The sequence below is a fragment of the Drosophila hydei genome, unplaced genomic scaffold (genome assembly GCF_003285905.1).
Source record: "Drosophila hydei strain 15085-1641.00,03,60 unplaced genomic scaffold, DhydRS2 tig00000250-arrow-arrow-pilon, whole genome shotgun sequence".
In the NCBI taxonomy this organism is placed as follows: Eukaryota; Metazoa; Arthropoda; class Insecta; order Diptera; family Drosophilidae; genus Drosophila; species Drosophila hydei.
This window is the reverse complement of record NW_022045696.1, coordinates 1,553,782-1,580,692: the sequence shown is the minus strand read 5'-3', so window position 1 is coordinate 1,580,692 and position 26,911 is coordinate 1,553,782. Positions and strand designations below refer to the sequence as shown.

Genomic DNA, 26,911 nt, shown 5'->3' with positions numbered 1-26,911 from the left:
GTTTATAATCTGACATTCGAATTGTGAATCTGATTTTTACTTGTCAAATGTGGTTAGTCAAATTGAAAATTTGTGGCTTTTTTATAGGGAAATATAACAATAATCTGGCATAGCTTTTCTGGTCTAATCTAGAGTAGTATATAGCTAGTTCAACTACTTCCACTAATAAAATAATTTAAAAAAAAAAAAAACTCCGATTATATTGATGCTTTGCCCAGCTCGGAAGTGGCTTTAGGTTTTGTATGTGCATTAGAGTTTTGAAGTTTAGATTCTAAAGAAGTAAACAATTTATTATTTCCTTTCAAAATCAATTTTTATTTGAAACTTAGACGTGATGTGAGGCTCCTCTCGCATATTGTTATTATCAGTGAATTAAAGTCTAAAAAGTCTGTTACTGAAAGTAAATATGCAAAGTATAAAATAAAATATAAAATGCTCAAAAAAAAAAAAAAACTCTTGAAAGTAGGCTAAACAAATACTAAAGTGCATCCTATTAACTTAAATATTTGTAGTCAAAAAATTAGCTCAAAATAGGTTTCTTAATTATTTATATAGCATACTTTCAAATGCGACTTAAGTTAATTTTTTTCTTCTTTTTGGAGAAAAGCTTTTAATGCTTCATATATTTTTATGAAATTTTTAATTTAAAAGCCATGACTGACATTTCAAAATTTAATTTTTATTTCAGGTAAGCTTTAAAGCCGAGCTCAGTTAAGGTTTGTGTCACCGCTGCTGCGCGATTTGGGTTCGTGTGCTAGCTAAGCAAGCGCAGGTTTGAAATGCACTGCAAAACACCGCATAAAAACAAGTAAGAGTGCTCTAGTCTGGTGTGTCCGACTAGGAGATATCTAAACCAAAGCTTCTGGTTCAAGCTTTCTACGACCCTTTTATATGCACAGCACATTTAATACAACATTTGTTTGTTTATTTGTTTACTCATTTATTTATTCGTTAGATATAACAACTATTCCAATACAAATAGATAATATACTTCGTATCCAACTTACTTGCTAATTGAGGTGTTTTGTTTTTGTTTATGTTTTATCGTCAATCGAAAGGTTTTTGTTTTAGGCCAAAGACTAATTGAGGTACTCTAAGTGTACACGACGAAGTATAAAAAAAATGTGTTTATATTTACCATCAGACACTCGCACAAAAAAAAAATGTTTATACGTAGCATACACATACACGTATATGTATATATATATATGTACACAACAAACGCATTAGCATAAATGACTCGATATTTACAAGAAGCGCTTAGGTGACTAAGGACAACGCACAGGAGGAGGAGCTGCAAAGCGAACTAAAGTTTAATAAATTAGACACGCGACGAGAATTAACTAACTAAAAGCTAAACCCAGCCGCACAACTTGCTCCAATGACACTGACCTCAAGTAGCAGAGCTTTAGATTAATCTTTTCCAGAAGGAACGCAAAGAGCTTTGCGATGCGCGTCAAAGCTCTTCATATATAGATAAGTATAAGTGGGTAGAAGTTTGTCAATGAGGTAAAGTTTGAGAAGAGCTTTTACTTAATTCAAGCTTAAACATTTCTTTTCAATGAAGAATAAGCTGGCAAATAGCTTTAGGAATGTTGTAAATGTAAAGCTCTAACGGCTAAACATGTGGAAAATACTAGTTTTGAGGGGATTACTGATGAAAGTTTCAGATAAAATCAAGCATAATATACAAAATGAAAGCTTCTTAAGAAAAGTGAAACACGCATAAAAGTGAGAAAACACATTTAAGCTACAGTGAAGCTACATTGCACTGACTACTTGCAATTGAGCTCACGGAAACTAGTTAATTTGTCTAGCCAGTTGTGTGTCGACTCTACAGGATTAGTCTTAAGCTTAAGCCTCCCACTTTGAGCAACTGTCATTGAGCTGTTGGCTGTGCCCCGGGCCCACACCCTGCCCACCCGAGCTACGAGCTGGGCAGTGGCCATTGTCGCACGGTTTGCGCGAGTGTCTCGTTGCCCGCGACCGGGAGGGAGCGCTTCGTGCGCCACTGCTGATCCGTTGGCTTGGTGCTGGGTGTCAGCCACAGCTGCTTGATGAGATCGGCGCCCTTCTCGGCGATCATGACGACTGGTGCGTGTATGTTGCCATTGGTGATGGTCGGCATGATGCTCGCATCGATGACACGCAACCCGGGCACACCGTAGACCCGCAACTGTGGATCGACCACGGCCCAGGGATCGCTGGGCGGCCCCATTTTGGCCGTACCGCTCATATGGTATATGGTCATCGTGTATTGCCTGATGAAACAGTTCCAATACTCGTCCGTAAACAGAGTCAGGTGCTTGCAGTTGGGCAGCGGCTTGCTCCAGAAGCGTGCGCCGAAGCGCTTCATTGCCTGCGTCTCGCCAACAGCAATCGCCGACTTGACGCCCTCGCGCAGCACATTCACATCGTCTGGATGGGTGAGGTAGTTGTGGTAGAGCAGCGGGTAGCGCAGCGGATTCTTTGAGGCGAGTTTTATGTAGCCACGACTCTTGGGCCGCAGCATCATGGGGAAGATGCCGAAGACATCGCGATTGTTCACCTCGCCGAATACCTCCTGGTAAAACTCATCGGTCAGACCGTGGGCCGTCTTTACCTGCGACCCACCGTCGGACATTACCGAGGCCGAGGTCATCATGAAGTTCATGTCGGGCCAATCGTCGCTGGCATTCGCATATTTGGTATTGATAAAGGCCACGGCCTCCAGCCCAATGCTGGAGGTGAGCGGTCCATCCTCTGTGATGGCATAGCGCAGTGCTGTATTTATATTGACCATGCGCTTCATCACAATCGAGATGGGGTAGTCGATCAGGAAGGCAATGCCGCCCACCGCAATGTGATCCTGCAAGTTCTGGCCCACGCCAGGCAGGTGCTGCACCACTGGAATACCCACGCGACCCAGCTCCTCGCCATGCCCAATGCCTGACAGCATCATCAGATGTGGGCTGCCAATGGCGCCCGCTGCCATCACCACCTCCCGCGTTGCATACACGTTCTGGAGGCGTCCGTCCCTGATGAACTGCACGCCGGTGGCACGCTTCGTGTGCGGATCTGTGAGCACCTTTGTCACATGTGAGAAGAGCGCCACGTGGAGATTGGGCCGCAGTCGCGCCGGACGCAGAAAAGATTTGGCTGTCGAGCTGCGCGATCCGCGCCGCATGTTAAACTGATAGAAGCCAAAGCCCGTCTGCTGGGCGCCATTCACATCGACGATATCGTAGCCCATTTCCTCGCCGGCCTGTAGAAATGCCGGTCCAATTGGTGTGTTGTAGGGCGAGTCCTGCACCGTCCAGAGGCCACCTACAATGAATAGAATTCAGTCAAAGCTGCAGCTGTCTAGTCTAGAGCTCTGCCTTACCTGTGCCATGGTAGCGCTTATTTCGCGCCAGGTAGGGATTGCGCTGATCCTCCGACTTGCGGAAATAGGGCAAAATCTCTTCATACGACCAGCCGGGATTGCCGAAAGCTGCCCACTGATCAAAGTCGCGTCGATTGCCGCGTATGTAGAGCATCGTGTTTAGCACGGAGCTGCCACCGATTACCTTGCCGCGTGTCCAGCAGCAGCGTTTGTCCTTCATGGCCTGGCAGGCCGTCGATTGGGGCTGTGTGCTGTAAAAACAGTCAGACACAGAGAGCAAAGAGAGAGAGAGAGAGAGAGAGCAAGAGTGATAGCGAGAGGGAGGGAAGAGAAGTTGGTAGAGAAAACGTAAACAATTAGCAAATGTGTTGGCATCGCTTTCATCATTAATCAACAGGTAAACACCGCACGACAATAAAATCGCATTAGCTAAACTATTCAAGGGCCACGCCCACCCGCCAACAGACGTCGTTTACTCCCCATTTTCTCGCAGCGACAGCCACTTTGACCGCAAAAAATATCACAAGCAGCAAAACACAAAATAGTGGCTGGCAACAAAAAGCCAAATACGAGCGGCCAACAATTGTTTGCCACTGGGCAAATTTTATTACAGCATCAACAACAACAACTACTACAGCGGCAGCAACAACAATAACTAAAAACAAACAACAGTTGGGGCTTCAGAGTGTTCGCTTGGACGAAAAAGTTTATGCAATTGAAACTCGGCCCTCTAATTGTACATGATCTGCGGCATTAGTTGGCATTTAACTCGTTTGCCTTGGGCCACGAACTGTTTATAATTAAGCTACTCAAAGTACGCCGAATAGCCAAAGAAATCAAAGTACTCAAGGTACTTATTTAGCGTCGTTATTATTAGTGGCCAGGATTTGCCGGCCTTTGGGCTTGAGGCAGGCTGAAAATGTTTTCATAGTCAAGTTTTCACATAGCTATGCGTATAAGCTGAACAGGTAAGAGAGGAGATCAACTATATAGATAAGGAGAGAGAGAGAGAAAGAGAGAGAGAGAGAGAGAGAGAGAGAGAGAGAGAGAGAGAGAGAGAGAGAGAGAGAGAGAGAGAGAAAAAGACACTGAAAGAGGGAGAGTGATATTGTAAGAGAGATTGTGAGAGAGATTGAGATGAAGAAAAAATGAGAGAAACAGAGAGGTGGAGAGATTGAGCGGGAGAATGAGTGAGAAACAGAGAGATTGAAAGATGCAGAGGGAGTGACATTGAGAAGGAAAGGAAGAGAAAGATATTGAAAGAGGTAGAGAGTGAGATTGAAATTGAGCTTGAGAGACAGAAAGAAAGAGAAAGCGAGAGAAAGAAAGTAAAATGGAGAGAGGCCAAAACTAATTATTCCTCGTCTCAGAGGATCTCCTTACTCTTATTCATACAATCAGCAAAAACGAAAGTTAATTAATTTCATTGTCTTAGATGCGACTCTCCCAACTCGAGGAACTCATAAAACACATCATTTTACTTCTATGATTAATTTTCTCCTTCCTTTACGTCGGAGCTCTGTTGCCGTTAGCTGCAATTTTCCGCCACATCTCGCTTTAGCAAATGCTCTGGTTCGTTGTTGGTTTCCCATGTTAAGTCGTAAATGCTTGACTGCAATTAATTAGCAAAACACCTACAAATGTTGTCTGGCAGCCCAGGCAGCTACCATCTGCCTCGCTGGCGACATCCTCTCGCTGCGCTAATTAGTTGCATCCCTTGTCCCGTTACGCATTTGTTAAACATACAGGAAATAGCACGAACTGCAAATTAAATGACAGCAAGTAAAAAATACCATCACGAGCCAACAGCAAAACAATCAACAATGAGCTCAGCAACTGCTGTACGACTGCAGCGCAATGCATGACAGAGCAATACAGAGGAGAGCGCTCGACTAGCCCAATACCCTGTACAGTGCAAGAAAATGCAATGAGATAAGTGATAAGTTTTAATCAATATTTACATAGGTGAGTTTGCTAGTTTGATTGATTGATTGAATGACTGACAGAGATCAGACTTTATCAGAACTGAATCGCCTTCATGAGCTTCTTTAAATTCAATCAGACCCTCACGTGTCTACAGGGTATATACAAATTAAAATAAAAAGGAAACGAAATGTCAGTCGCGGAAAACTTGGTCAAGCTGCAAACAAGACGTGTGTAATGACAGAGATAGATTGCCATTGAAGATTGAAGAGTAAGAGTTTCGGATATGAAAGTGTTCAAAATGTTGTTTTATGTTGTATCTCGTTGTTGCTGCTGCTGCTGTTGCTGCTGCTGTTGTTGTTGCTGTTGCTTTATTGATGCATGCTTATACGTTGCCGATAATCTCTGTTTATTTGCTTTGATCGTTTGAGCTTATTCACGCCTTCGACATGTCGACTGGGCCCTAATTAATACGCTGGCATTTATTTCGGGGGTCTTCGTTGCCACCTGCCATGAGCCAGCTGTCATTGGGTTTTGCACCACTGTGCGCCAGCGCATTGCTGGGCGTAGCTCGTAGCTTTATTGGCTATGCGGCCTGACTCAATAAATCATTCGTTAGCTTAAATATGCGCGTTTTTCGAGTAGTTCGAGTCGCTTGGCTCGTCGGAGTCTGTCATGAAATATTAAACTTTCCCTCTGCTCTTCCACATCCCAAAAAAATCATTTACAAGTGACGTAAGAATCACGTGTGTTTGTGTGTATGTGTGTGTGCTAGCCATTTAACAGTTAGCGCACATAAACGTTACCAATTATTGTTAGCTAATTTTGGGGCCCTCTTTGAGGGCAATTATTTTGCATTTTACATATTTATGGGCGGGCGACTATTTGCTCTTTCAACTGGGCCTAGCTGGAGTCGCACGCACTGCTCGCTGGGGTGATATATTTATTTGCCAGTCATGAATGCGTATATTAACATCGAAATGAGTGCCATAAGTCAGCTCATATAGTCTACGGCTTGCATCGAAATGCCAAAGGCCTGTCTGCACTTAAATCTAGCTCTAATTTAAAAGTTTAGTTTAACGTAACAATTTACGAATTACTTTAACAATTGGTTAAGTTAACCTTTAGCTTTAGCATGCACTTTGGCGTCAACCCTAACACTATTAACTTTAGTTAACTGCGACTATTTAAAAGAGTTAGGGTTTTTTAAATATATAAATTTTATTAAATGTTTTTTAGCCCATTTGAAATATTTTAATAATTTGCTTCAGATGGATTTATTTATTGGAAAACAAATTTGATCATAATATATATATAAATATATGTATTTACATAAATATATAATTTTCAATAAATCAATAGTTTGATGGTTCGATTCTATGACCCTTGCCTAAAGGTATATCTAGAAATATTTGTATGCATTTCGTAATGCCAGCGAGGATTTAACTATGCTCTTTGCATGCAGCTAATGCTTGTAGCTAAACCTAAAGTTATTGTTACGTTAACGTCCCATTAACACTTAAAGCATTAGTTAAACACCAACTCATTTACATCATACGAGCGTTGTTTATGTCTTGAACTAATTTCCGTTTCATTTTGTGCGCGATGATTGCAAATTTAAATGTTAATTCAATTGACAGCTCGGACAAGGCATTACACACACACAGACACATTTAGATGATGTATGTGTGTCTACGCTGAAGTCAAGGTCTCGATTTGTTACATTATGCGGCGCCTGATGACAATTGCAAATATTTGCTTTGCCTGATTTGGCTGTTGTGAGCAAGTTCGTGTCCTAAGTCTTTTGATTTGCACTGGCCCCAAAGTGAGTTTAGCAGTAGAAGAAAAAAAGTTGTGAAATGTTTTAGCGCTATGTTGACGACAGGTGTATGAGTGTATCAGTTAGTATATCTCTTGCGGGCCAATCTCTTGAGCGTTTCTGCTGAGCGTTTTTTTTATAAGCTACTCACTGAAGCCTGTCGCTCGCTCACGTACAAGACGAGACGCAGGGGATGTTGATATTTTCATTGTTGTTGTTGCTTGTAGATGTTGCTTGTTTGCGTTTCATGTATTTTTGATTGGCAATTGTGCTCATTGCAATTGGCCAGCCAGGCAACCAGGCAACCAGGCAACTCGCCTCAGCTTTCAGCGCTGCTGCGGCTGCGGCTGCCGCTCTTGTTGCTGTTGCTGTTGCTATTGTTGGTGTTTCTCCGATCAGGTCTGGCGTTGTGTTTCATTTCGTTTCATGCCATTTCCAGCCTGTAACCGATTAACCCACTTTATGTCGCCCGATCCGGTTTTAGCCATTTGCCATTCGTTGCATTTAGATTGAGAAATTGTTGCTGTAGGATATGCCGGTTCAGGTGAGACAAATAATCACAGCCACCCCTCTCCCCTCGCTGTTCATTCCCCCCACCTTTGTACAATTCAATCCATGCATAAATACATTTCTGACTTATGCGCAACATCCGAGTGCAGTCGCTCGATGTCTGCAGTCAAGCGCTCAGCTTTGGGCGCTAATTACGCGCGTTGACATTTATGATTGCACGGCCTAAGCGATGTCAATTTGTCAATTTGTTGAGGTCATTCGAGCATTACAAAAATCAGCAGCAACAACAACAACAACAGCTGCAGCAGAGGCAGAAGATTTTCGACTAATCAACCTGATCTGCGGGAGACACAGGCCGAGCAAGCTGTCCGCTTTGAGTGTGTGAAATATTTTTGTATGCATCAGCCTGATGGGCGTGCTTCTAATCTGTAGGATTGTCTGCGTGCGTTGCCAAATAACCCATTATCAAAATAAACACCAAGTGTCACTGTAAACACCAACATTATTTGGTTAACAGTCTTTTAATTGCTCACAGCTGCGTAACATTCGAGTCAAATGTGGCGGGGAGCACTGTAAAAATTAACATTTGTTGATTTTCGGGCACTGCTGACCCCCGTTAGCCGAGCAGTTAGCATTTAGCACTCGCGTTACTAACATAACAACAGTTGCTGGCAATTGTTATGTGCCTGTTGGTTGCAATTGCTCTTCCTACTGTCAACAATTTTCACAAGCTCTATTTGGTCTTCGCATAAGCTTGTGAAAAGTCCGCGTTGCCATCTCACTGTGTATTGTTGTGTGGCGACGTCAAGCTATGCCAATAAATTTGAATAAATAAATAGCTGAATTTAGACAGTTTAATTTAATTTAATAAATTTGCTTCATAATTTAGTTGGCAGTGTTGCCGTCTGTTTGGTTATAATAGCTCTGGCAGCACTTGAAGACATTTTTAGCACTCAGCAGCTGCTGAGACTTGTATGCCCTTTCCACTTGCCAGGGAGTGTGCAGCCTGGCTTTTATGAGATGTGAGCAACAGACTTTGTTTCATATATCTATGAAGATTCACGCTGTTGGCAATCTGCTAAGCGTTGCCAGACAGCACAAGTTTCTGCTGTAGGCTTAAGATGACTAAGAACATCCTGAACGTGGACTTAATTACTTTATTAAGCAGAGTAAAAAATCAATCTTATAGAGCAATTTAAAAGTAGTCAAAGTCCTAGTTAACATTAGCTCTTAAATGGTTTGCTAAACTAGCTTATATTTTGATACTTTGAGTAATGTTATAAATCGACAGCTCTGCCTGAGCAGCTATTTGAAAAGCCGTAAAAAAGGCGCAAATTCTTTATATATATATATTTAAAAATGTAAGTAAATATTTCGAATACTTGACTATTTCTAAACACATGCAAATCATTGAAGTGCAACAAAGCTCGATGTGGCAAGCAGAGTATTTTTATTTCGGATAAAAGTGTTCACAGTATTCGAATCTTGTTGATTGCGGCAGCAGACGAAAAAACAGTAAAAAAAAAAACAATATATTAACGATGCCAGGGATTATGCTGGGCGCCCATGGGGACAGGGTACTGGCCTTAGCCGAAGCGCTTGTTGTTGTAGATTGGCCGCCACGCGAAAGTGATGCAATGGCGCGGAAAACAGGCGCCGATTGCCACACGCTCCATTCCAGTGTGTGGCTGTGTGTGTGAGTGAGCGCTGTGTGTCTATTTTGTATGGATTTGGCCGGGAGGCAAGCGATCTGGGAATCGACAGGAGGCGGGCGGGCAGGCAACTGCCCCGCTCTGTTGCATTCAATTACAAGCAAATGCAGGCGAAGCAAAGCCGAAATGAAATGAAAAATGGAAATGCTGTTCGAATTGAAAAGTGTGCATGTGCGTCTGCATGGGTGTGTGCGTGAGTGTGAGACTATGGTAATAGCTTGTGGTCGCATGCTAATGCCAATGGAATTCTGACTGGCCGAAAAAAAAAAAAAAAACTCGAAAAAAAAGTGAAATTTTTGTGGCCGCTATGGGGCAGGGTCCAAGTCCAGAGCCCAGCCCGGCTCGATGCGGGCCCTGCCGAAAACAGTTAAATGGATTACGGTATTGAAAAGCGTTCGAACAATACTAAACATCGGCTCATGAATAATAAGCAGACAGGTGGCTGGCAGCAGCTGAGCCAACGACTTGAAGACTTACAAAATCTGAGATATACACAACTGTTCCTAACGGTAGCGTGTTCTAATTTTATTAGAGTTTTCATTGAAGAGTCTGTGAGTGCCGGGCAGGTGAGACATTAATTTCTTTTAATTGCAAACTCGCTTTTTTTGGAAAGGGGCCGAGGGGGCGTCTTCATTCTACACAAGATGCAGGTCACGTAGGCAGCGCGAGCGAATGTTGTCTTGAGAGCTTTGCCATTAATGTAGAAAAGTAATCGTGCTAACAATGCTCGACTTGGCATATGCCCTGTACATATATATATGCTGCCGGCATATACGATGCACAGTCTTAAAGATACCCTGCCCAGAGCTGGCAGCTAAAAGGCAATTGTCGACAGGCAATAGATAACTCTGTAATATATTTAAATTAGAAGAATCGAGAGACAAGTGAATCGAAAGAAAAGTCGCAGCACTCGCTCAACAAACAGCCCCATGTCTGCAAGGGTATATAGTTTTCGCTATATGTTTTCCATAGATTTCCTATGTCACGTGTCGAGCTGTCCAAGTCTTGCTCGATATTTACGTAAAGCTACCAAATTAATTGGAACAGAGCTAAGCTCTACGTGCCCCGCACTCAAAGAGAAAGAATCTGAGTCTTAAGATCAATATGAACTAGCGCCAGATCTGAAATGCATAAACCTCTTACTATTATGCATATTGTATGTATGTCTGCAAAATATGATAGTCGCTTTGTTCGTTACACAATGTGCACACTGTACAGTGCAATCTCTTTACAACTTGTGCTGTGCACATTATGCATGCATTATCCAATGCAAAAATCGCCATTGTCCGCTGTGGCTGTGCAGCACAAATTAAAGTCGTCTATAGACAAAGTCTTTCCCCATCAAAATCCATTTGTCGTTTGCGTGTGAAAAGTGAGCGCAAAAAGCCAAACACTTTGACAGATTGCTGCTAACTGAATAGAGCTGCCCTGAGGGCAGCTGATCAAGGGACCGAGTGCTCAGGCCCGTAGATGTCTAAGCTCAATCGCCGACCAACTCAAGACAACCCCGAACTGAACTCGACTTCATCTGCAGCTTCTTGCTATAAGCTTCAAGTATGAACTTAGCCTGTCAAACATGAATTTATGAGTATCTCTAGGCACATTTATATGTTCTGAAGTAATTTGGCTCAATAGTGGGTTAATACCTTAACCTTGTTTAATAGGAAACTTTTGTTCCTTCGTTTATATCTCGGCTCAAGCCTAATGCTTAAACTGATCTCGTATTATTGTCATTCAACTATTTTTATAGCTCTATAAACATTTAACTACTGTATCAGGTTCATAGAACTCTTTACCTTGGGGTTGGCTTTTTAACTTCGTTTTCTCTTTTGTTTGGGGGCTGGGCTCAAATCTTTCCTTGCCTCACTTCAAAAGTTTCGAAGACTCAGCTTTCAATGTAGAACTTCTCGTGCGAGCCGGCAAGTCTATCTACTTCCTCGAATGGACACCTCAAAGTGCATAAAGTAGATCAAGTGTTACTTTGTCATTTATCTATATATCTGAAGTTGGCTTGCGATAGCTGAAAGGACCCTATTCGATAATATGAAGAAGATAACAAAGTTAAACTCCCAAACACTTTTGCTGGGCTAAGGCTTACGCGTTGGTAGCATCATGAGCTAGTACATCGCATAAGCAAAGATCGCTCTGAAGTACATCTAAAATCGGACCGAATATAATAAATATAGACACTTAATTATTTGGCAAAAAGTGTATCCAAATACCAGATCTAATGGACACGCAGTCAATGACAACTTGCTCTGAATGGATGACTCTTGGCCATTTGCATTTCACAACGACACAAAACATATTGTTGGATTTTGATATGGAAATGGAATCGGCAAGTCACCTAGACGTGTGTGACGCATCAGTAGACGCGACTCAAAGCTCCGGGGCGTGTTTTGTTTGACTTGACCGAAAGGTGGTAAACCGAATGACAATTGTGTACTTGGCTAGTAATTGTTGTGGTCGTTGGCGTAGTTGTTGTTGATGTTTTTTATTATTACTATTATTAGTGTTTGTTTGGGCTGTCCCTCAGTGCGATGTGGGTCACTGTGAAGGCTCGTCCCTCAAACTTACCGATACTTCCAGTCCATTTTGCTTTTGTGCAAATATAGCGACAGCAGCGGCACATCCGATATTTCGGTCTCCTGGCCGCCGGCCTCCAGCAGCAGGATCTTCCAGTGTGGCACCTCCGACAGCCGCGAGGCTAGCACCGTGCCCGCCGAGCCGCCGCCAATGATAATGAAATCGTAGGCCAGCTCCACCTGCTGCACGTTAAACGGCCGATTCTCCGGATCGAACAGATCGTAATTGTAGTACGCTATGGCGGCGATCAGGAATGGCAAAATTGTCAGCTTGCCGACGCCCACCACAGCGGTGGTCAGCTTGATGGCAGCTGCGATGCCCAGGCCCAGTTTGGAGGCGCCCACTGCGGCCACGCCCGCTGCGGTAGCCGCCTTAGAGGCGGCGCTCGCCTTGAAGAGCAGCCCGCCCACCGAGACGGCGGCGGCGCTTAAAGCGGGCACAACAACCATATTGAAGGGATCTCTCGTGCTCTCACTCTCTTTCACTCTCTCTATCTCTCTCTCTCTCTCTCTCTCTCGTTTAGTTGTCTATGCCGCTTCAGCTGTTGCCTCTGCTCAGGTGCAAATCCTTAAGCGTTTTCTTCCCTTGCGCCTTTTGCACTCAGCACATCGTGTTGCCCTTCAGTTTCATCTTCTTTTTCAAGAATCCACCTTTTCGACACTTTCATTTACGTTCACAAATCACGAGTCACGTTCACCAATCACAATTGTTGCTGCACTTTCATTTAGGCTTCGACAGAAAATAATAAAAAAAAAAGTGTTGTTGTTTTCTTTTCGAGAAATAAATAAACAGTAGTGCGGGTCGCGTCGAGTCTTCGCTTTGAATTCCTCGTCGCGTATAAAAATTGTTTTTTTTTTTCCAAAAAAAAAATATTTTGAAAAAAGGCAACCGACTCGTTTGGCAGCCGCTGCGTTTCTGAGCCACAAAAGCAACTCGTGTGCGACGTTTTGTCTGCTTCGCTTTTCTTGTTGCAAGCCCGTCGAAGCGCCCGCTGAAGCTGAAGCTGAAGCAGCGGCTGAAGCGGTTGCGCATGCGCTCGCCCTGTGGAGCCAGCTCGTCAGCTGAGGAGCTCTACGCGCGCTGTCTGTCGTCTGCTCTGCTGCCGAGCTGAAGCTGAGCGCGTGACACGATTCAATCACGACACGATTAGTGCACTTAATAAGCGTTATGAACAGAGCATATGAACTGTCTTCTCTCTATTAACTCTCTATTACTCACTCTGCGTCTTTTCTTTCTGTCTCGCTCTCGCACTCGCTTGCTTTGCACATGTTTTCTCTCACTCCTTCATTATTTCTACTTCTTTTTCTATCTCTCTTTTTCTTTCTCTCTCTCTCTTTCTTTTTCTCTCTCTATATATATATATATATGTATGTATATTTTTTTATCTCTCTCTCCCTCTCTCTATCTTTCCCTTTTTAATATAAAAGAAATTCCTAGATATATTTATCTGGTTTCGCATAAAACACGCGCTCCTCTCTAATTACAAATACACACTCACACACTCACACATAACGCATTATTTGAGAGCGAAGTGAGGCCGCGCGTTCCAGCTTGGTGGCTCCTTTTCGCCAGCTGCTGCTGCGGGAGCTGTTGCGAAACGGTTCACTATTCGTACTCACATTCGCAGTCGCTGGCGATGGCATAGCGCATAACCGATTGGCAACCGCTTAGTAACCGTTTGGCGCTCCTGCCGCATTGCTCTCGCCTGCCGTTGGGCATTTCGGCTTTGTGTTTTGTGGTTTTTCTTCTCGCGTCTTTCGCTTATTACCTTACTTCACTCACTCGCTCGCTCACTCACTCACTCTCTCACTCTTTCACTCTCTCACTCTTTTTATTTCACTTAACTAAACGACCTTCATGCTCACTTAACAGTTATGTGCACTTAGCCGACGATCTCCGGCTAGCCTGTGCGTATGTGTGTGAGTGGCGCTGACTGTGTGTGTGCGCTCACGTAAGCCACTGGCCTACTCTGAGGCGGGCGATAAGGAATCGAATGAATTTTATTACTTCGGGCGGATGCAAAAACTATATACTGCGTCTATATATGTGTATTTATATTAAAGAAATTACCAAAACAAAAAAAAATACTCAAAATTATATAGTTTACTCATGTGTAGTGCAAAAACCGGTTCTAAATGCTAAGCGCAATTGCCAAAATGATTGCCACAGGAAAACAGTTATTTTGATGTGTGTCAATCAGCTGGGAGTGAATTCAATTGAATGAATCAAATCAATGATACTTAATCATATTTAATGATATATATTTACAGCTTGTTTCAAGTATGTCAAATGGCTGGCTAACAGAGCGCGTTGCTGTTACGACTAGCAGCTGTTAAGCAGTGTTTGAAATGTTATGTTAATGTCACACTGTTATACACTCTGCATTCTTTACCTCTCGAATTTTGAGCTACATGCTATTAACATTCTTTGCTTTATTGAGCGTCTCATCTCAACAGGAAAAGTACCGTACGCCCACTTGTAAACGGTAATAGTTCACCTGTCCAGCAGAGGCTTAACAGCGAGCACATGTGTCAATCAAGTGCTCAAGACTCGCATCGAATTCAATTACGCAAACAAAACACATGGGAGTGGGGCTTAAGGAGGGGCAAGAGGGGGCGGCATACTCTGTGAAGTAGGCTGCTCCACGCTTGCCCTCAAAGAAGATACGTAACAAAATGTAATGACCGCAAATTAAGACGGCGACAATAAAGCGCGAGGCGATGCCTGGTCAATTGTTTTTCTATGTGTCACAAAAGGTCGGACGACAATCGGTTTTCCGCGCTGTGCGTGACTTTTACATGCGAAAATGTGTCGGCTTCGCTGGGAAAGCCTAACGCGTCCGCACTGCGGTAAAAAACTGAAACGTCACTAAGTAAATAGAGTTGACCAACTTTAAGTTGTACAACTTGACCGTGCGGTGAGGGGCCCTCCAATGAGATGTGAAGTCGTTTATTGCCATCTAAGAACGGTCAAGGGCTGAGAAGTGGGCCATTTACGACTCGATGTCATTGAGGTATGGACGTTGTGCAACCTGCTCTCGAGCTGCCCTCATAAAAGTAACGGTAATAGACTAATAGACTGAGACTTTTGAAATTGGAATTTTGATATGCCTTAGCTGCAAACTGTTTTTGAATCAGTTTCTCGAATTTCATAATCGCAGTCATAATCTTAAGCAATCAATTAAAGAGTTACCCAAAAAGTCGAGATTTGTCATTCTGTGTTAGACTTTTATACAACAGATGGCGCTGCGCGGGGCTCGCTTACAGCAATTACTTTTACTAATTTACCAAATAGGTTTAATTGTTGCTCAGTTAAGATAACTGTTTTCTAAATATATACTCACAGTTGCGTAAATACCGTGCGAGAAGCATAAAGTTTATTTTGGCTTTTTCCCTCAAATTTAATGGCGTGAAATGTTATGCCAACAGATGGCGCTGCTCGGCAATCGCTCGGCCTAGCACTAAATATTTCCATAGCGCGAGATGGATGGCTAAGTGACCCAATATAAAAGCACTTCCGCTACAATTAGAGGCGGCACATAATAATAAAGTGCACAAATTTCCGGTGCTTACGGCTCGTTTTGTATTTGGCTCTATGTCAACTTTCCCAATCAACGCCGAAATTTACTTAAAGGCAATTAAAAGTGAAAGACGCACAGTGCGAGCTATGTTAAGGCAGAAGCAATTTTAGGTGACATAATGAATGCTTTAATATACATACATACATACGTACATATATATATATATATATTTTTTTTATTATTGGATTGAAATCGCAAATGAATTGCAAATGTTTGGCGCAAGCATTTTTTGCGCATCTGCTGCGAATGTATCTGTATCTCTAACTGTATTAGGGCCTCAGTAACTGTCAATGTATGATAGATATGTAAGTGTGAGCATCTGAGGCCAACCACAAAGCCAAACGGTGCGTGGCATATTGCACGAGCACTACGTGACCTATACCAAAAGAAACAAAAAACCTAACTTACAAGCTCATATATTATTTGTCAGATAAAGATACACGCATGTACTCACATGTGGATTACCCCACGGACACACACTCACGCACAGCAGACAGCTGCTGTGGCAACAGGTAGCTCTGGGCTGACATCTATCATCTAATCTGTTGCCTAAACGCCTGTAAATGCATTTGTGCTCGTCATCGTTGCCCCGCTCGCTCGTAATTCAGTGTCAAATCAGCGTAACGCATCTCAGATGGATCTCTCATTGCGTACCAAACAGCTCCATTTCGTAGTACCTTACGCATCTGCTAGCAAGTCTCTGGACCAAGTGCAAGCATTGCACCAACCCACTCCAGCAGCCTGGGAGTGGCTCAGATTAAGTAATGGCTGGGGTGGAAGCTGCCCAGGTTAAGTTGAAGGAAAATATATAGAATTTATTATCTCATTTATGGAAGCTATAAAATTCCAGTTTCGATTTCAATTAATTTCCATGCGAGCAAACTTTGAATCATCTGCCTGGAGCTCAATTGTAGGCAATCTCTTCAAGCGCACCAATCATGAATCACTACTCAGTTAGCTGCAATACAACTGTAAGACAACAAGTGACAAGTTGTTCAATGTTCCCCGACTGTTCACAGCTGGAGCCGCAGTCGCTTTGGCGCGTGGGACACTCTTGTGAAGCGTGTCGCTAGGTGCACTCGTGTACGACCCACCGATTAATTGCCATCGGTTTGTATGCATGGGTGTTCGGACTGGGTCTTGCTGTGCGGCATAAAAATGAGCCAAAATTTGGCCGCGACCACTAATTGATGGGGCAAAAAGTGAAAGCGATCAATCAATTGGCAAAAGTTATGCCCCAGACCCAGTAAAAAAGCGCTTATATCAGATATTACGTTTATGTATTGACATTTGTAGGTATAAATTTAGAAAAGTATTTAAATTGATGCCAGTGATCCTACATGTGGGCTGCAGCTACTGCTGCTGTTAACTTAACTTAAAGTATGCCTGTGTCCACCAGCGTGAGATTCTTCGAATATTTTTTGCTAATTACAAAAATTACCTGGAGGCGGGGAAGAGAATTAAGAATTTACTTTCAAGCTACGCCCAGCTAGTGGTAGCTTACATCAATGTCAAGTCTCCAATATCAAGAATCTCACTACTTGATTATTGACGGCTTGCGATCCGTGTGTTGGGGTTGCATGTTTTTCCTAGTTTTTTTTTTGTGATTCTTGACTGTCGTTCTTGTTTTGTTAAGGTTTGTCGAGTTGTATATATATATAATATGTTTTATATATATATATGTATATGATATATATGTATACAATATATATATATATATATATTTGAGATTAATAACTATGTATTCATATAATTGTCACTTCTGCATGAAACGAGGGCAAACACAAGGAGGGGATCTCCTCGGACCTTGCTCCCCGGCCTTATAAATAAATTTAATATTCAATCGCAACAATTCGATTAAGTTGAATTCGTTGAGTTTGCTTAATTTGTTGAATTTGTTGAATCTCCCTTGAAAGCACACACAAGTGCCAGGTTCTTGCGTGTGGTTAGATCCTATCAACAAAATAATTTAGTATCGATGCAACTGGACTTACTGCAGAAATACTCACTATTTTAGTCAGTGTTTGGTGTAGAAAATGAAATGAAAACAAATAAATTGATGATTGGCAGCCTCCTTGCCTCAAAAACGATGTAAGTGTTGTCAGAACAAATATAATATATGGATGATCGAAAATCTACGAATTAGTTTCCGGTTTCCATTTGTGTATAATATATAGAGCAATAAAATTTGAGTGTATCATTTTTAAAGCAATTGCAATTGAATTATCAGAGCAAACACAAGGATCTTTTGTGTCCTCGGACCTTGCTCCAAACCCAATTTCACCGTTTTAACTTAAAAACGTTAATCCATTCCAGCTAGATGTTCACGTAAAAAACTGCAAAGAGAAACGGGTTGAGCCGGCTTTAGTCCTAACAACAAACTAAGCATAAATAATTCGCTTCAAACAGCAAGGTAAAAGAAAGTCACCAAAGGTCTACGGCGATTGACCTCGCATAGGAATACGTTTGTATTTGCCGGTACAACTCTGGACATACCTTGGCTTTGATGAGGAAAAATTCTGAATTTGATTCTCGCGAAGAAATGTTAACTCATCTTGAAACTTGCAAGGCCAGCAAAAGGAAAACAAAAACATTCTTAGTGTAGATTATATCACGTGTAACTTGTTTAGCTGTTTCTGATGTTCCTGTTGTTGCTGCTAGCCAAAAACAAAACAAAAAAAAAATAATTGAAACATCTTAAAACTTTTACCGAGACATCTTAACAGACAAAATTTAGCGAAACATCCGACTATTCCGGTCTACATTCTTTTCGAATTTTAAATTTTGATACACGTGAAATTTAACTGTTTTAAGATGTGAGCACTGCGGAGCTCTATAACTGAATAAACGCTTTACATTACTCGTCTAGACTCACCAGCCTCTGGCTGTAATTTCGCCTGCTTTGATCCATACAAATTTGTTCTATTTGAAAACTGAGTGCTGCCTCAATTCTGCAGCTCCTCAAGGAACGCAACGTTTATTTCTCCATCCCACTCATTTGTAAGACGCACTGACTGATCCTAGTGCTTGAGAGACTGATCACAAGGCATAATGGAGTTTGAGAGCGATGGATATGGAGCTCTTACCTGTTATAGGGCCCATGGCTCTGTTTATCTTCTTTCACGAGGCACAAGGAGCATGTGGGTTGATGCCTGATCACAAAGCCTTTCGCATTTCCTTTTTTGAAGGTGGAGATTTAGCATCCTGAATGATTGTGTGGATCATTAACTTATTGTTGCGCCTGGGACATAGTAAATTGGCATTTATTATATCTTAGGTAATTATTGATCACTGATCTCTGATCACTGATCTCTGATCACTGATCTCTGATCACTGATCTCTGATCACTGATCTCTGATCACTGATCTCTGATCACTGATCTCTGATCACTGATCTCTGATCACTGATCTCTGATCACTAATCTCTGATCACTGATCTCTGATCACTGATCTCTGATCACTGATCTCTGATCTCTGATCTCTGATCACTAATCTCTGATCACTGATCTCTGATCACTGATCTCTGATCACTGATCTCTGATCACTGATCACTGATCTCTGATCTCTGATCACTGATCTCTGATCACTGATCTCTGATCACTGATCTCTGATCACTGATCTCTGATCACTGATCTCTGATCACTGATCTCTGATCACTGATCTCTGATCACTGATCTCTGATCACTGATCTCTGATCACTGATCTCTGATCACTGATCACTGATCTCTGATCTCTGATCTCTGATCACTAATCTCTGATCACTGATCTCTGATCACTGATCTCTGACCACTGATCTCTGATCTCTGATCACTGATCTCTGATCTCTGATCACTGATTAACTGATGGATCACTAAGATATTCTTAGAAGTTCCTCCCATCGGCGACATCGATCTTACCTGAAGTTGAGAGAGTATCATAAAGACGAGCTCGCCTGACCACAATGAGCTTACTCTTAAATTTTCCAGTATCTGTTCAGCTTTGAGTTTGGCAGTGACTGTAGATCAGTCTTTCGGCTACTGAACAGTCTCCAGTGCGCTTAAAACTGTAGCGTCAAATGCTTTCACAGTTTTGGGCGTACTGCTCTGCGAACGTTGTGTGCTTTAATTACAGTACGAAGAGCTTTGAAAGCTTAAAAGCTTAACGCAGCTCTAAACCACTTAGTGCGATCACGTTTGACATGCACTGGGCGCTACGAAATATACAATCGAATACCATTTTTGAAACGTGCTCGCTTTATTGACTAACTAAAGAATTAAGAAGAAGAAAAAAAAATAAAGAAGATCATTTATACATAATCTGCTAAATGGATGGAGTATGCATTGTAGCTCTCGTTTGTTCAGTTATGAAGGGACTCATAGCTCCGTGTGCTGGCTGGCGCCCAGGTAGTCCTCCTTGATCATATCGGCGCCCTTCTCACCAATCATAATGCAAGCAGCATTCGTATTCGCGCCGACAATGTCGGGCATAATGCTGGCATCGATTACTCGGAGTCCACTGGCGCCATGCACGCGGAGACGGGCATCGACTACGGCCGTGGGATCGCTGGCGGGTCCCATGCGAGCCGTACCGACTGGATGGTAGACGGTGGTGGTCATGTGGCGTATGTAGCAGCGCCAATAGTCGTCCGACTGATAGGCCAGGCCGTTGCAGGCCTCCAGATCGACCTTGTGTAGGGCTGCCTCGCGTTCGCCAAAGGCTCGCGTCTCCGGCAGCCGCTTGTAGATGTTGAGGGCGCGTATATAGGTCTCCACATCGCGATCGTCGGTCATGTAGCCTGGATCAATGAGTGGTGGATCTAAGAAGTCGCCGCTCTGCAGCTCCAGGCGGCCCGCCGAGAAAGGCTTCAGGTGCAGCAGGTAGGTGATGTACGTATTGGACTTTTCGTTGGCGGCCAAAATGCTCTTGGCCACACGATCATTGAATCCGGTGGCCTTCACATAGCCACGCAGTTCCGGACTCTGCATCAGACTGAAGAAATTGGTTGTCTGTATGTCCGGATTGGGACCATGCAACGAGGTGGTGTTGATGAAGCCCGTCAGTGCAGTTGCCTCGTGATGCAACAGCTTGCTGTAGCGACCCATCAGCAGGTTGAACATGGCATCCACCAGCTCCTCCTCAGTGGGCTTGCGGGCCGTCGACTTGTCGATCTGGAAGATTACGGGCAAACTGGCGTGATCCTTCAGGTTGCGACCCACGGGTAGATCCAGCTTAACGGGCACACCAACGCTTCTCAGATGCTCAGCAGGGCCAATGCCTATGGCAACAGAATAAAAATGAATTAAGAAGTGAGAAGGCCTTCATAGCAACAGAGACAGAAAGCGTTTACATGGTCAAAGCTTAAAGAGTAGATAAAAGCCATAGACAGCCTGACAGTGTTTACGGGTAACCCAATATTTGTGGATTACAAACGAAGGCTTATTTTATATTAGTCGAGGATGTTATAAAACTAATCGCAGAGCTCAGTGCTGCAAGAGTGTTTCATAAAGCGAACAACATGAGAATATGCAACTATCGGATAGCTTTATCTCGACCATAAAAGCCTCAAACAATTCACTTGTTTTATATTTTTGCATAGCTTTTGGCTATCTTATCGGGGCTGGGCAAAGATTAAAGAGAGGAAAAGGGAGTAGCGATTAGCTTGACCTTGTCAAACCTTGGGCAGTTGCTATGACCCGTTTCACCTACCTGAGAGCAATAGAATCTGTGGACTGCCAATGGCACCCGCCGAGAGGATAATCTCCTTGCTGGCACGCACCGTGTACTCCTTTTCGCCGCGATGCACGAAGGTGACGCTCTCGGCTCTCTTCTTGCTGTCCAGGTTGAGGCGCTTGACGTGTGCGTGTCGCACAATATGCAGATTGGGCGTGTCCTTGTGGAGATGAGAGCGGGCGGTGGTTATGCGACGTCCGCCATCCTGAGTGCCCAATATATCCATTTGGCCGACAAACGAGCCCTCCGTAAAGTCCGGCGCACTGCCGTAGCCCATCTCGAGCATGCCCGCTCGTATGGTCGAGCGGAACTCATTGTCCGAGACGTAGTTGTTGAGGCCCATGGGTCCACCAACGCCATGATCGCCGGGCTTATAGTCTGGCCGTGTGGAGCGCAGATCTTCCGCCTTGCGGAAATGCTTGAGCACCTCGTCGTAGCCCCAGCCCGGATTACCGCGTTCTTCCCAGTCATCGAAATCGGTGCGTGTGCCGCGCGCATAGATCATAGCGTTCATGCCGTTCGTGCCGCCCAGCATCTTACCGCGCGGCCAATGGCAGCTCTCGCCGAGCATGGCCATGCAGGCACGTCCATTCGGCTGCGTATGATACTGCCAGTCCCATTCGGAGAACTGTGTGGCCATGTGCCAGGCGACAAATTCCGTTTCGATCGGCGGATCGCCGCCTGCCTCCAGCAGCAGGACGCGCCAATTCGTTTGCTCCGCTAGCCGACCAGCTACGACGGCACCCGCACTGCCCGCACCCACCACAACGAAATCGTACGGTTCATCGAAGCCGCCAGCATTATCCAGCCAATCGCCGCGATCTGGCGGCCACTGGTTTTGCCCACTAAGATCACAATATTTGGAAATCAGCGTATGCAGCAGCAGCGACATCAGCGTGTTTGCTGGTCCCGCCGATCTAGCAGCACACTCGGCGCTTAGGAACTCCATATCTCGCACTGATATCAAACTTCGAAGGCCTATCGACGCCTGGTCAGTGGCGCTGTCCGTGCGCTACTGTTCACCGGACAGAGCCGGCCGCCGGCATTTGTACGGTCTCGAGCCACCAGGCATTCGCATGCCGCTCGCGTCGCCGTAAATTACCTGCGCCATTTGCATTGCAAATAGACCACAATTCGTATAGGTGATGTGCGTGTGTGTGCGTGTGAGTGTGTGCTTATACATAGAACGGAGCGAGCTCTGCCGGACGCGCCTTTATCACTGCTGCAGAGATTATATGTGACATTCGAGAGCAGGTGCAGCCAGAGCTAAGGCGAAGCCTAAACTACGACTGCGAACTACTAAGCGGACGGCTCTTGATAAGCTACGCTGGCCCATTCAATTGTCGGGCCCCCAAATCGTTTTTTATGATCGCACTTAACAAGGCAATTCATCCAGGTCTCTGTCTCCGCCTCTCCCTCTCCCTCTCTCACTCTCACTCTTAGTCTCTCTTACGTTGATAAGTCGCCTCCGATAAGCCAAACATATTTGTGTGCTCTATAGCGGGTGGGCGAGCCATGCTCACGGGCGAGGCATCTCGCAATTGCCGTCAACAGGAAAAGCGGCATACCTGGGTTCGGTCAACACGAAGCGACGGGCACTCTGCCAGGTGCGCCTGCCTCTCTCTCTCTCTCCCTCTGGCTCGCTCTGCTCCGCACCTCTATTTATATATTTCTATTTTCAAATGCCTTGTAGAGTAAACAGCTGCTGCTGTCTTCGACTAGTCGAGCTTGCCTAGTCTGGATACCCTGTAATATTTATGCTTGCTGATAAACGTTTATAGTAGACTCTTGGCGCTCTTTATCTCATTAATATTATATGTGTTCGATTTATCGCTAACATATGAAGCGGGCCAACAAAAGCAGCTAAAGCTGACTTGGAAATAAACTAATTTTGGTATTGTGACTGTGCCACAAGAATTTGCATACCGAAATGTGGTGTGTCTAGTTTTTATAACCTGATATGAGTGCCATTAAATGAGACATATAAATTGATATATATATACCTAATCTTTTGTTTAAGTGTATCTGGCTGAGCTTAGACAACAGATAAGCGAGCATAGAGCTCATTGAGCAACAGGCCGCGATGTGACGTGATTCACTTGCTCGACACTTAGCTTGAACTGATCAATAGGCAAATCATAGGAACATCCATTAATGTGCATATTGCTTACACTCAGTTGGTTTTATATAGTTCAATCGACTGTGAGGCGAAGTCACCAAGCAAAACATAAAGCGCAATAATCAATTCTTGTGCGTCTACTAAGCGGAATACTAAATGGATTGATGGAACTGTTTGTCTTCTAACTGGCTACGCAGTAAATAATACTGAACGGGTTCATAAGGCAAATATTTATAGACTTTATTTAAATGTGTATCAGAGTTGAGGCACCAGCTGACCCCGTGCAGTCTACATGTCCTCGTGCAAATGCGCTTGCTGTGTCGGCTTCGTCCAGTGCTGGGCAATAAAGTCCGCTGCTCGCTCGCCAATCATGACCGTGGCGGCATTCGTGTTGGCGCTGACCACGGCGGGCATGACGCTAGCATCGGCCACACGCAGATTGGAGATGCCGCGCAGCTGCAGGCGTGGGTTGACACAGGCGGCTGGATCTGAAGCGGGGCCCATCTTGACGGTGCTCGTCTGGTGGTAGCAGGTGGTGGTGAAGTACTTGGCATAGCAACGCCAGTAGTCATCGCTGGCGTACTCGCTCGAGGCTCCGTCGCACTCCTCGATGGGCATGTGCATCAGCTGGGCGCTGTGCTGCCTGTAGGACTGCGTCTTCACCATTGCCTCCTGATGTCGTATGCCGCGCAGCAGCGTCTCCACATCCACTGACTCAGCCAAATAGTTGCTAAACAGCTGCGGCGGCTTCTGGTAGTCCGTGCTCTGCAGGCGTACTCTGCCCGCGGACAGGGGCTGGGCGAGCAGCACAAAGATGCAAAGCAAATGGGAGTCTCTTAGCTGACTCTGCAAGTGCTGCACATAGCGCTGCTGCAGGGAGAGTCCATGCAGGAACAGCTTCAGGCTATCGTGGCGGCCGCGTTGAAAGAACAGATGGTGAAACTCCAAGTCCGGATAGCGAGCATCGCTGCTGCTGTTCGAGTTGACGAAGCCCACCAACGACGCGGTGCCATGGGCGGCGAGTGTGCCGCTGTGTTGTGTCAGATATTCATAGATGTCGTCCAGTATATCCTGCTGGCTGGCTGCCTTGGCCACGCCGGCGTCCAGCTGGATGAAGAGCGGCACGACCACATGATCCTGCAGATTGGCGCCCACGCCAGGCAGGTCCTGCACCACAGGCAACTGCAGTTGCTCCAGATGCTCGCGTGGCCCGATGCCCGAGCGCATGAGCAGCGCCGGCGAGTTGATGGCGCCCGCTGACAGTATTGCCTCCTTGGCCACGCCAATGCGATAGGTGCGCTCGTCCCGCACAAAGCTAATGGCCTCCAGGCGCTCGGCAGCTGCATCGAAATGCAGCTGGGTCACCTGCGCCCGCTTCACCACATGCAGATTGGGGCGCTCCGCGATTTTCGACAAATGTCCCTTGGCGGGACTCATGCGATGTCCGTGCCGCACCGTGCCCTGCACAGAGGCGTAGCCCACGAAGCTGCCTTCGACAAAGTCTGCCACACTGGGCACGCCCAGCTCCTGGCCGCCGGCGCGTATCATATTCTGTATGTCCTCGTGCTGCAGCTCGAACGGGTTCAGCGTCACATAGCCCTGTGGATGAGTCGCATTGCCCGCCGGGCGCACCGAGCGCTCAAAGTATGGCAGCACTTCGTCATAGCTCCAGCCCTCGTTGCCCAGCTCCGCCCAGTGGTCAAAGTCGCGCCGATTGCCTCTTACGTAGAGCATCGCATTGGCCGCTCCTGTGCCGCCGAGCATACGACCGCGTGGCCAATAGCACTGTCCATTCTGCTGCGCCTGGCATGCTGTGCCGCTGTTCTCTGTCTTGTAGTTCCACATGAACTCCGAGAACTCCAGTCCAAACAACAATCCCGGCAGCTGTGCGCGCAGAGATAGAGTTGGAGAAGTATATAAATCATAGTCTCAATTATTGTTCTAACATCAAACGATTTCATCCGAGTGGGCATGGTCGAGCCCACAAAGTCGTCAAGCTCGACCTTCTGCCTGCTATGTTTAACTGGAAAACTATAATGACTAGAGAAAAGTCTTAGAGGAAAGTCGCCTTGTGTTAAGTCTGTTCCAAATAATCGACTAGAGAAAAGCTCTTATAGAAAAATCAACTTGTAGCATATCTAGATTAAGTCTGTTCCAAATAATCAATACCTTTTGCCCTTTTCCTGATATCTCAATTTTTTTTTAATTTTTCCCAAGCCCACAGCATGAAATGAATCAAAGTTCAATTGCAAATAAAGTTCATATTCTAGAGGCTGTCCTATTTAATTATTACATAATCCATGGAACAGCTTTCATTATTGAATATTTCTCTGAATTCCGTCAGTTCGCACAGAAGTTATTCAAGCAAACTCTGTCAATCTTTTATTTATACTAATCTTTTCGTAGTTGGCAAATCATTGATCGTAAATCTAAGATAGCTGATCATGCAGCGAACATTTTACATGCTTGCCTCGTAGATATCCTATCGAGGTCTTATTTAATGTCTGTCGCTTTATGGTTAACTGAGCAGCCCATTACCTAAACCTAACTGGCAAAATATTTGCTGAAGTCACGTTAAGAATTGTTTTTGTTTTCTTTCTGTTTCTAATCAGTTGAATATTTAACTTATCTAAAGTGACTTGTTTTCAACCATTGGAAAATTACAAATGGAATGACTTGAATTCCTTGAGAACTGTTGGAATATTTATTTAGATAAGTGAAATCACTTATCTTCATTTTATGTATTTTGGCAATCCAAGATTTCTACAAGCGTTTGCTATATATTTTCTAATGTCCATATCAATGAGCAGATATTTAAATCTCTAAGCTTGATGCAGTTAAGATTAGCTGCAAATATATGTATGTATATATATATATATATATATATATAAGACTATACTTGAGCTAAGCTTATATCGATATGCTTGAAACACTCGTTAACTCGCTGTATTTCAGAAGGTTTCTATATGAGTTCGTATATATATATATATATATATATATATATATATATATTGAAGTAAATGACACTCTATGCCCAAGCAAATATAATATTAATTTGCACATTTAGCTAATCATGAATGACATCTAAATATTGATGCACTTGCTACACCCTTAGATACTATAGATTTTTATTTCCTTTCAAGCATTCAGTGCTAGAGGTCAACGGTGCCTAGGGTTTTCTTAGTGGATTTTGAACTTTGATGCTTACCTCGGATTCGACGGGCGGATCGCCGCCCGCCTCTAGGACGAGCACACGCCAATTGGGATTCTCGCTGAGCCGGCTGGCGATGACGGAGCCCGCGGAGCCGGCGCCAATGACGACAAAGTCATAGGGCTCTTGGTGGGCTTGGTCTTCGGCCAGCAGCAGTTGGCCATGGTCCGGCGGCCAAAGGGACGTGGGTGCGACATTGCACTGGGCTGTGAGCAGCGCTTGGAGCAGCATTTGTACCATTCCGCTCCAGATGCCAATGCCGTTCGGCGTGCACTGCACATCCCCGGGACTCAAGCCGAAGCTCTGGTTCGCTGTGCTTGTGGCCAGCATTTCGATGTTAGCTGAATTGAGGCGACGCCAGCGTCTGTAAGTCGCTTTT

At 44.5% G+C, this 26,911-nt stretch overlaps 4 protein-coding genes and 1 long non-coding RNA gene across 7 annotated transcripts in view; 1 reads left to right on the top strand and 4 right to left on the bottom strand.

The window, feature by feature from the left end:
- LOC111591884 (flotillin-2) overlaps positions 1 to 26,911 on the top strand; it is a 103,523-nt gene that overhangs the window by 54,780 nt on the left and 21,832 nt on the right. The gene's annotated exons all lie outside the window — the stretch shown is intronic.
- LOC111591899 (glucose dehydrogenase [FAD, quinone]) lies at positions 1,653 to 12,363 on the bottom strand. Its single transcript, XM_023303807.2, has 3 exons — positions 11,906 to 12,363; positions 3,365 to 3,615; positions 1,653 to 3,306 (listed from the first exon to the last, which is right to left on the bottom strand). The coding sequence occupies exons 1-3, from the start codon at positions 12,361 to 12,363 to the stop codon at positions 1,928 to 1,930; spliced, it is 2,088 nt and encodes a 695-aa protein (XP_023159575.1). The 3' UTR covers positions 1,653 to 1,927.
- On the bottom strand, positions 16,919 to 18,342 carry LOC111591892. Its single transcript, XR_002750909.2, has 4 exons — positions 17,991 to 18,342; positions 17,504 to 17,830; positions 16,999 to 17,447; positions 16,919 to 16,935 (listed from the first exon to the last, which is right to left on the bottom strand). It is a non-coding gene; the product is annotated as an uncharacterized LOC111591892 (long non-coding RNA).
- Positions 19,703 to 22,235, bottom strand: LOC111591879 (glucose dehydrogenase [FAD, quinone]). Its single transcript, XM_023303769.2, has 2 exons — positions 21,179 to 22,235; positions 19,703 to 20,747 (listed from the first exon to the last, which is right to left on the bottom strand). The coding sequence occupies exons 1-2, from the start codon at positions 22,149 to 22,151 to the stop codon at positions 19,846 to 19,848; spliced, it is 1,875 nt and encodes a 624-aa protein (XP_023159537.1). The 5' UTR covers positions 22,152 to 22,235; the 3' UTR covers positions 19,703 to 19,845.
- Positions 23,537 to 26,907, bottom strand: LOC111591878 (glucose dehydrogenase [FAD, quinone]). Its single transcript, XM_023303767.2, has 2 exons — positions 26,530 to 26,907; positions 23,537 to 25,205 (listed from the first exon to the last, which is right to left on the bottom strand). The coding sequence occupies exons 1-2, from the start codon at positions 26,860 to 26,862 to the stop codon at positions 23,610 to 23,612; spliced, it is 1,929 nt and encodes a 642-aa protein (XP_023159535.2). The 5' UTR covers positions 26,863 to 26,907; the 3' UTR covers positions 23,537 to 23,609.